Here is a 9,295-nt window from a genome sequence, read left to right on the forward strand (position 1 = left end):
CGAGAAAGGTTGCTGAAATTATTTTAGGACCGAGGCCTTAATTTGGAGACCCTAACATTATCTCCCCCTTCAAAATTCGTCGCCCTCAACGAAAAAGACCGTGGCCTGGCGAACCTCTAATGCGCATGCCCCTATCTTCAAAGAGAACTCTTTTCTCTTGCTGTCCGGTCGAATTTTCAGCAGGTCCAGCAAGTGTCGAAGTGTAGGACCGCATTTCTTTAAAAGCCTTCGGTCTTACAGCTCCAATCAAGCACTAGGGTGTTATCAAAAATCCAGATTCAGTCCTTCCTTTGGCCCAGCACGCCAGGTGCAGTAAAAGGACCATTTTCCTTCCGATTATACTCTAGAATGTCTTCAAACAACCAAGCTCAGTCCTTTTTTCGGACCAGCAACACATGTGCAACAACATAGCCATGTCTTTTAATTACATTCATGGTTGGTGGTCGATTGTTGGGTTGCTGGAATAGTTGGTTGACCCCTTTGATTATGTGCTGAAAATTTTCAGGAGTGTCTTCCAAAACAAGTGAAATAATTTGGCATTCGTTCTTACTCTTTATTTGTACCGTGGCAGCAACATTGTAATTTTCCAAAGTCTTTTCTAGCTGGTTGCCTTGTATTATGTTGACCTGCGACCGAGGGGTACCCTGATGGACTGTGAATGTGTGCAAAGAAATGACATGTTCGTCCCCTATCTCAAGCAGCAAAGGTGGGTCATAAAACCTGATTCTTGGACGAGTTCATGGACTTCTTGGACTTCTTGTTGATTAGCCGAGGCCATGAATATTTTGGATTTGCACCTATGATTGGGCTCTCATTTTTCATTGCAAGTATAACACAGGTCTTCCTTAGGATCAGTTGTCCGGTTCGTGCTTGGCCAAGCCGTGTTAACATTGCATGGTTTGGACAGCAACGACAGTTTAGCGTTGTACAAGGGCCTGCTTCTCATTAGGGACCCGTAAGTTGTTTCTTGGGCAGCACTGACCTGTTTCAAGTTCATGCGTTGTCTAATGGAGGTGTCGTGTATAGGAGGACCGAATCGCAGCAAGAAATCTCTCTTGAATACATCCCACGTCAAGGCTTCCATATGGTTGCGATTCTGCAAATATGAGTCATGCCACGTTCTTGCCTCTTTTGAAAAGTGAGTGCAGACAATGTCCAATTTTGTGACATCATTCGTCTTGCTCACCTTAAAGACTTGCTCGGCAAATATGAGTCAGCTCTCCAAATTAGTCTCATCAAATTCAAGAATATTAACATTTGTGAGCCGGGTTGGAGGAAGGTAGTAAAAATCATTAACATATGGTCGGGTGCGGGAATCTTGGCCATTATTAAACGCACCACTTTCAATGGCTGTCAAGTTTTTTCCAACAGCATTGAACCTTCTGTCCATATTTTGCTTAAAGGCATTGTGCACAGCAGCCTGTTCGGTCATGTGTTGTTGCAGGAAAACTTGTATGGAGGCATATTGTTGGGTCAGGCCTTCGAGTAGGGTCTTAAGAGCATCCATCTTTGTTTGCTATCGGGTTTCTTTCATTTGAGGATCGTCTTGCTCTGATACCAAGAATGTTACGACTTGTTTCGTAAGGTGTGTTTATGAGTTCTTGATCTCAAGAATTAAGTTCTTGATCTTTAGGACCAGGTAGAAATTCTATAATCAAAGTGCAGCAGAATGTTTTTAATAAAGAATTTGGGATAGGAGGATAGAAGAACCAAGGATGAAAAGAGAAATACTGTTGGTCTATACCAAACAATCCATAATAAATAATAATAGACAAATGGGGGTGAAGTTCATATCTTCATTATTCCATTCATGGGTCATTGGGAAAGAAAGATTAGCCTTATATAAGTGATGTCTTGCCCCAGAATATTCAGTTACAACTACTTAAAAAATAACTGAATTCGGTTTGTAAAAATAGAAATGGAAAGCAAAATCAAAATATTAAAACAACAAATAGAAATTTGACCCATGTGCACAATAGAACCGAGAAAATGTGCCGAGAAAGATTGTTGGAATTATTTTAGGACCGATGCCTTAATTTGGAGACCCTAACAGTATATTATGTCAATTTGGATATTGTTATGTGACATAAGTTTGTGTATACTTTATCAATTTAAATATTTTTATATTTAAATTAACTAATATGATTTGAATGTCATATAATATGTGTAATATATGAAAATAGTTGAAAAAATCGAAAAGAAAAAGTTTACAATTTTGTTTTACAAATGTGATAAACTATTTACGGAAAAAAAATTACCATGTTAAAGTAAGAAGACATATTCATTCATTTGTGAATCCATATATCAACACACCCAAATTGGAGTCTCATATCAAAATTAAACTTTAAGATAATTTTCTATTGCATAAAGTCAAAACCAAAAGAGGCATAGCTACAAATTGTTGAATTGTCTAGGTTAAGGTTAATCATTTGAAATCCTAGGAGAACAAATAAGTTAATCAAAAGACAGCAATTCTGCTAACAAAATTGCAAAAAAAACTATAAATAAGTTGTAAAATGATCAAGGTAATCAAATAAACTCACTCATTCAATAGAACAAGCAAGAATAACCCAAATAAGCAATAAACTTGTGCGAATAAACCGAATTAAACTAATACTTATTGAAAAATTGCACAAAAGCCTTGTTTAATCTTTATCAAAGCATCAATGTTCTTCTATGGCAATCCTTTCAATCAAACAAACTCGATATCATTAAACCCTCCTGAGATCTGAAAGTAAATTTCACAATTTTGTTGATAAATTGATTGGTTTATCAAACATTGTAACAACAAGCATATGAAAAAGAGGGTTAAAAGGGTTCTTAATAATAATAAGAATAATGTAGATTTCATTCTATTACAATGGAGGAAATTAACCATTAGGCTACAAAATACTTTTTAGATAAACTGTTTGTTACCTTTCATCATCATCAATGTAAGAAGGAAAAATGCTTCTATCCATCCTCACTGTTAACAAGCTTTGAGTTAGAAATCGAATTCAAACCAAAATCAATCAATCATCCGACGACTCGCTGCTATTCCGGCCAGAACCATTCTGTCTTTGTCCCTCTTCCAACAACTTTCCGGCCTCCTCTTTCTCAAGCATTACAGCTTTCTTCTGTGCATCCTTTGCTTTAAGCGACTGAAGTTTCGCATGATTATAATACGCCACGCCAAAGAACGCCATCCCATACCCAATCAAATTCACAGGCGTTACAGTATCCTTAATCACCGACCACGAGAATGCAATCAGCAGCCAGTCCTTAACAACACCAGCCACATTCATCGTCAAAGCCGAAGTCTTCCCAACCAATAGAAACACAGCTAGGTTCAAAGCAAATGCACAGAATGAATTCGTACCGAATATAGCGAAATCAAAATGAAACCCTGACGTCTGTTCCTTCAACAAAGGTAACTCCACAACAAACCAAGGAACGGAGAGAAAAACTAAACAACAAGGAGCAACGTAATAGAGAGAAGTGATTGGATTCAATGTAATACCCTTGGATGTAAGTAGAATCTGGATCAACACTAGCCGAGTCGCCTCAAACGCTACTGCAGCTAGTTGAAGACTAACACCGAAACCGTCGAATTTAGCCTCGCCGTATGCGGCGATGGCGACACCGACTGAAATCGAGACCATATTGATCATTGTATCTGATTTGAACTGATCCTTTTTCAGCATTACGCCGATTGAATAAACAGCTACTGGCATTAAAGCCTTGAGCATTTGAATAAAGGAAACGGAAAGATATATGTAAGCAGAATTTGAGAACCAGAGACTTAGTGAATAGAGAGCGCCAATAGGAACGACGGATTTGAGATACATTTCGCGTGATAATGAAGCTGGTTCCACGATCTTGAAGACGCGGATGAGGAGGAAGGCGAGGGAAGAGCAGAAAGCCATGTGGATCATGGTGAGAGAGATCGGGAATGGCCAATCATACATTTTCCGATCGAGAATGTACTTGTTGTAGACAATGACGGTGAAACTAAGGAAGATCCACACCGCTACATAAGCATACGATACAATTATCTTCCTTATAACTCCTTCGCTCAATGCGCTTCCCTTCCCCATCGTCGTCGTCGTCGTCGTCGTCGTCTCCGGCGAAGAAGAGATTTCAGGTTTATGATTGATCAGATCTTAACCTAGTTCTCTAGCTCTAATCTGAATCTCTGTTCAGAGATCTGTTATCGCTATTTTCAAATGAGAGAGATCAGATCTCTTTAATGTGCCCTTCCCTTTATAAAACTCCATTTCTATTAAAGGATATTCTTATATTTATTATCTCATATATTATTCCTAATAAAAAATAATCCATTTAAGACGTTTTAAATGAGAATATCATTCCTCGTTAGTTGCGGTTACATTAAATTACGATTTTCTTACAGTTATGATGTCTCCTTCCCTACAAACTTCATCAGCTCTGCTTTTGCTGCTTCCATTACGACATTGAAGTCGATATGCATGTACCTTCCCCTGCAACCCCGACGAAAGTTTATGTATTGTTTATGTTAAGATTTAAGAACAAAGTGTCGAATTTAATACCAGAAATGAGTTTTCGACCAAATTGTAGAAGGAAAAGCTGGACTTCCAATTCCATGCATTATCCTTGCAATGGCTCGAGGAGTAAATTTAGCATGCGAGTTACTCTGCACAAACACCTACAAAATTTGCCATCTTATTTAGATTTCAGACACGTTTTTCTTGAGTAAGAACTCGATTGTTACCTTCATATCAGCTCGTAGGAAGGGACTGCAAAAGGAAAACAAAAGAGGGAATATTGGTCATTGTTTGGAATTGGAAAGGGGAAAACAGTTTTGTTTTTGTATATCGAAGTAGGAATTCAAATTTACCTGCTTATGCCCATCTTATTTGTCACATCAATGTCGTCTATTCCAGTAAAATATTCTGTAATTATCTTCTGTAAGCATGGGGTATGTTGGGAGTCAATACATCCTTGTGTTTTATCACATTTTGTAACTGCAAATATGGCGGCATTGTACATAGCATCTATCTTTTGCACCTGTGGTGGAAACGTTTGATTCACTAAATGTAACATACGTGATATCGACTATTCAAGTAGAAAAGGCAGTACTAACAGTTCCCAGATAATTAATTACCTTGGAATATTCAACCTCCAATAACCACTTTGTGATTTGTGCAGTAAGAGAACAATAATCCTTTGGGACTTTAACAACAGTATAGCACAATGCTGGATCCTTAGTCTCGAATGTGATTTCTCCCGTCATCTGAGAGTCAAAATTTAATTTTACAGAACATTTTGTAAGAAGCTTCGTATCATATGAGCTCCAAACATGATGATATCCAGACCTTCAGTTTTAACAGCTGATTCATCACCTCAGCAGGTGAAGTGGGAATACTGTGTGCAACCATGGGTATGTCAAACACATGCTGTCCATTCTTAGACTCCGACCTGAAAATTATCAAAATCACCATTTGTGGTTTCACAAATTAAGGAAAATAACACTTACAGTTTTAGAATTGCTGCAACCAAGATATTTTTGCTAGCAAGGAGTGCTGGGGAACTCTGCAGCATAAAGATCCCATCAAGATATTGGTAGTAGTTAAGGCTATATATTACAAAATAAAGAACCCTAAATTGGATTGGAGCTTTTCATTAACATGCCTTAGGGTGACATAAAAAAAAAAGCAGCCTTGATAAATACTAATCCCCGTGAATAATAAATAAACCTGATGAAAAGTAATAGTGCAGTTCACGTTTATCTGAGGAAGAAGATGCAAATATTTCACTTCACCCATCTCCAAGTGTGTTAAAATTGTGAGGATAACCTGCATGTAGTTAAGGGAAGGTTCACAAAAGATCAAACTAAGCATAAAAAACAAAGAAATGAATACTTGAATGAGGTAAATCTGGAATTAGAGAATTGACCTCTTCTTTCATATCAAGTTTACGTGATTGAGATTCTTTTACTAGTGAACAAACTTTCCCACAAGCATTGAGGTCGGGACTAAAGACTTCAGTTAGTAGTTTGCTTACAGCATATTCATCTACACCATCACTGAGAATAAATAGTTATGAGCAATTTTCACGATACAAATAAAAATGAAAGAAATCAAATATATTCAACCACCTGTACATCAGGCTTCGAAGCTTAAAATATGTGGCATCGTCAATAAAAAGATGACAGTAAGACACCCTCCCATCTCTTCCAGCCCGACCAATCTCCTAAATGATAGAAAGAATAGTAACAACAATTGAGAAAACTTCGTGCATAAACCATTTATACTCTAGCCATCAGGGCAAAAAAGAAAAACTATATGAACCTGAACATATGATTCCAAGCTTTCCGGCATTGCATAATGAATTACCTAAAACAGAGGCATATTATTCCGCTATCTCAAATCTAGATGTACTTATGAACTCAGACTACATTAGGTAATTAATAATTCAAAGGGTCTTTTCTTCTTACAGCGCCAACATCACTCTTGTCAAGCCCCATGCCAAATGCCACAGTTGCAACAACCTTTAAACGTCAATGGCAAGAAGAAGTAATTAAACGATTATCTAGTACTGCATAACTACTAATATAAGAGAACATTACGCTTAAGGTATTTTCCTACCACTCTTATCTTGTTGGCAAAAAATAACTCCTGAACACGGATCCTTTCTTTTGAGAACATACCACTATGGTAACACTAGAGAAACAGATAATCAATCTGTCCATGTCAGAGAAAATTGTGAAAAATAAAGAATTGGATTGAAATAAGTTTATGTCTTAGTGACCTTTGCTGGGATATTGCTGTCGCTCAGATATTTGCTTAGCGTAACAGTGTCCGACTGCAAAATAAATAATTATTCGATCATTTAAGCAATGGATAATGTTTCCCTGAACAATTAACAAAAGGAACAAAGATATATGGTAAATAAACAACAAGCCTACCTGAAATTTGCAGTATATAATGATACTCTTAACTTTGGACATGGAAGGGGACTTCATCAATGCGACAAGATCTTTCATTCTGGACTCGAAGAAAATGGAAATAAGAACAAAATATGACACGAATATCATAATGAAAGATACAAAGGGATACTAGCCTATTTTTGCTTAAAGTGACCGACAGCTCTAAGTTGTTCCTACAATGACCAGCCTGGATAAGATTCGAGGAAGGAATCTCCAGACCTTGCATTACATTCTGCAAAGTTTTACAGGTAGCAGTTGCAGTCATTGCAAGAACACATTCGGCTTTAAACTTTGAACCAAGCAAGGATGCTCTGAGTCGCATATATGAAGGCCGAAAATTATGGGACCTTTAACAATACGAAAATCAATTAATTACATTTTTCAGAAGTACAGTAAGCTAAAATGATTAGCACAGATAGCTCACTCACCATTCAGAGACACAATGTGCTTCATCCACCACAACAAGTGATACCATTGAAGTTGCAGAGAATATGGATATGAATTGTTCATTTAAAAGCCTCTCTGGTGATACAAAAAGCACCTAAGACAAATGTTAAGTATTAAAACCATTATGAATAATGTATCAACTGCATTGTTTATCAAGCTATCTAACAATTAATTACCTTTATACTTCCTTCTTGTAGCATCCTAAGTGTTTCAGATGTCTCCTCCATTGACTGTGACAATTCATAATGATAAGGAAATTAAGAAAATTTTGTGTGAGAAAGGGAGTTTAGAGAGAAAGAGCACCTGTGAACTACTGATAAGCCCCCCGGTGATAAATGGATGCAGCTGTTGAAGTTGATCAATCATCAAAGCAACCAAAGGGCTAATGACAATGGTGATCCCAGGTAATATCATTGCAGACAACTGATAGCACAACGATTTCCCAGATCCAGTGGGCAAAACAAGCATAGTGGATTGCATATTGATCACCATTTTTATTGCCTCAAGCTGGCCATCTCTAAATGACTCATATCCATACGTGAGCTTGAGTAACTCAAGCAAATTCGCATCAGAGGGATCATTTCTAACGTTTAACACGGCCTCTTCTATTAACTTCGCATCCCCTTCAAATTCCCTTTGCTCCGAAAGCTGTGTGGTGCCTGTAACAAAGCTTCCATCTTCGCACAAACCCTTTGTTTCATCTCCAAAGTTTGGCTTCTGCCTTCTCTTAAAGTTTTTGGAATATCTCTTACTACCACCCCCTGATGAAAAGCTTTTGTTCTTGCTCTTGTATTTTTTACTGGAACCATAACCATTGATGTTTAGCCTCACAAAATTGCCTTCATTGCTAAATTTCGGTCGTTTGACAGGCAAATGGGTAACAGTACTTCCACCAATCAAATTAGGAAGTCTCTTCATTAATTTACCAGAGTTTCCATCTCCAACAGGTTTCACACTCTTATCAGGCAAATTCGTATTATTATCGCCCACCACATCAACATTGGAAGGAGAAATTCGAGGATCAGAAGATGAAGGGAGATTTGAATCATTCTGTAAAGACTCTAAAGTGAAACCCGGTCTTGAGATCCTGGAGAAAGAGGAGAATTTAGATGAAGATAATCCTCCAGCAGGAATGCTATGAACAACTGAAGTATCCATTGAAACTGCTTGATTCTGACATGACCCCAGGTGGATTTGAAACGGCAAGAGTGAGAAGTCAGGCGGTGGTAGGTGTTTTTCCGGTGAGGAGATGTAGGATGGTTCTGGAAAAGGTCGTGGAAGTGAGTCTAGCTTTCTGGAAGAAGAGATGGGTCTGGCGCGGGATGTTGAAGACTTAACCTTTACCTTAGATTTGGAAGAAGAAATTGGAGTCGGAGGTTTGACATCTCTGGGCGGAGTTGCGGAGACGTGAGAGGCGTCGGAGTCTGAATCGGAATCCATGGGAATGATTGTGAGAATTTTGGAGAGATTTCTTGCCGTCTTTATTTGATTGAGGCTCCTTTTCTTTACCTGCGAAAAGACTAAGAAGCGGGAAGAAACAGCTTAATATTTTCGGATCTCAAATTTAATTTATTTTATTTTATTAAAAAACAACTTAAATATCCATGTATATTACAAATAAAAATATTGAATGTTCGAAGATTTCTCTCAAACGGACAAAGTTGGTAACCCAAAAATGTAGATTTGTCGTATAAGTCGCATTAATTTAAACTTTTTATCAACTAACAAAGACTCGGACATCACCCATGAATCTCAATAATAATACTTCACAAAAGACTTCAAATATTAGTTATCTTTCGACAATGCAAAAGTAAGTGTGTTGTCGAATCAACCTCTTCGTGACACATACGACTAATCAAAATACTACATTTTTCATGCATATATCATCCGTTAAAATTCTAC

General features: G+C 37.6%; 2 protein-coding genes across 2 annotated transcripts; both read right to left on the bottom strand.

Annotated features, from left to right (window-relative positions):
- Positions 1-2,796: 2,796 nt before the first annotated feature.
- On the bottom strand, positions 2,797-4,229 carry LOC124914400 (probable sugar phosphate/phosphate translocator At4g32390). The gene has a single exon (XM_047454942.1). The coding sequence runs from the start codon at positions 4,074-4,076 to the stop codon at positions 3,012-3,014; it is 1,065 nt and encodes a 354-aa protein (XP_047310898.1). The 5' UTR covers positions 4,077-4,229; the 3' UTR covers positions 2,797-3,011.
- Positions 4,230-4,273: 44 nt separating this feature from the next.
- On the bottom strand, positions 4,274-8,892 carry LOC124914401 (ATP-dependent DNA helicase Q-like 5). The gene is made up of 19 exons (XM_047454943.1): positions 7,697-8,892; positions 7,570-7,623; positions 7,375-7,487; positions 7,081-7,293; positions 6,926-7,004; positions 6,769-6,822; positions 6,606-6,680; positions 6,455-6,508; positions 6,309-6,353; positions 6,116-6,210; positions 5,914-6,043; positions 5,715-5,813; positions 5,495-5,550; positions 5,334-5,436; positions 5,123-5,251; positions 4,856-5,025; positions 4,730-4,754; positions 4,548-4,663; positions 4,274-4,478 (listed from the first exon to the last, which is right to left on the bottom strand). Exons 1-19 carry the CDS (start codon positions 8,831-8,833, stop codon positions 4,391-4,393), a joined length of 2,835 nt encoding a protein of 944 aa, XP_047310899.1. The 5' UTR covers positions 8,834-8,892; the 3' UTR covers positions 4,274-4,390.
- Between the last annotated feature and the right edge of the window lie 403 nt (positions 8,893-9,295).

Source organism: Impatiens glandulifera, chromosome 9 (assembly GCF_907164915.1).
Source record: "Impatiens glandulifera chromosome 9, dImpGla2.1, whole genome shotgun sequence".
Lineage (NCBI taxonomy): Eukaryota > Viridiplantae > Streptophyta > Magnoliopsida > Ericales > Balsaminaceae > Impatiens > Impatiens glandulifera.

Bases quoted from the DNA above. Each gene is read 5' to 3' on its own strand.
- LOC124914400 (XM_047454942.1), bottom strand. From the start codon at position 4,076: ATGGGGAAGGGAAGCGCATTGAGCGAAGGAGTTATAAGGAAGATAATT.
- LOC124914401 (XM_047454943.1), bottom strand. From the start codon at position 8,833: ATGGATTCCGATTCAGACTCCGACGCCTCTCACGTCTCCGCAACTCCG. The intron at 6,354-6,454 runs GTAAGAAGAAAA...CCTCTGTTTTAG, and splicing joins ACAAGAGTGATGTTGGCGCT to GTAATTCATTATGCAATGCC. The intron at 4,664-4,729 runs GTAACAATCGAG...CAAATTTTGTAG, and splicing joins TCCTACGAGCTGATATGAAG to GTGTTTGTGCAGAGTAACTC.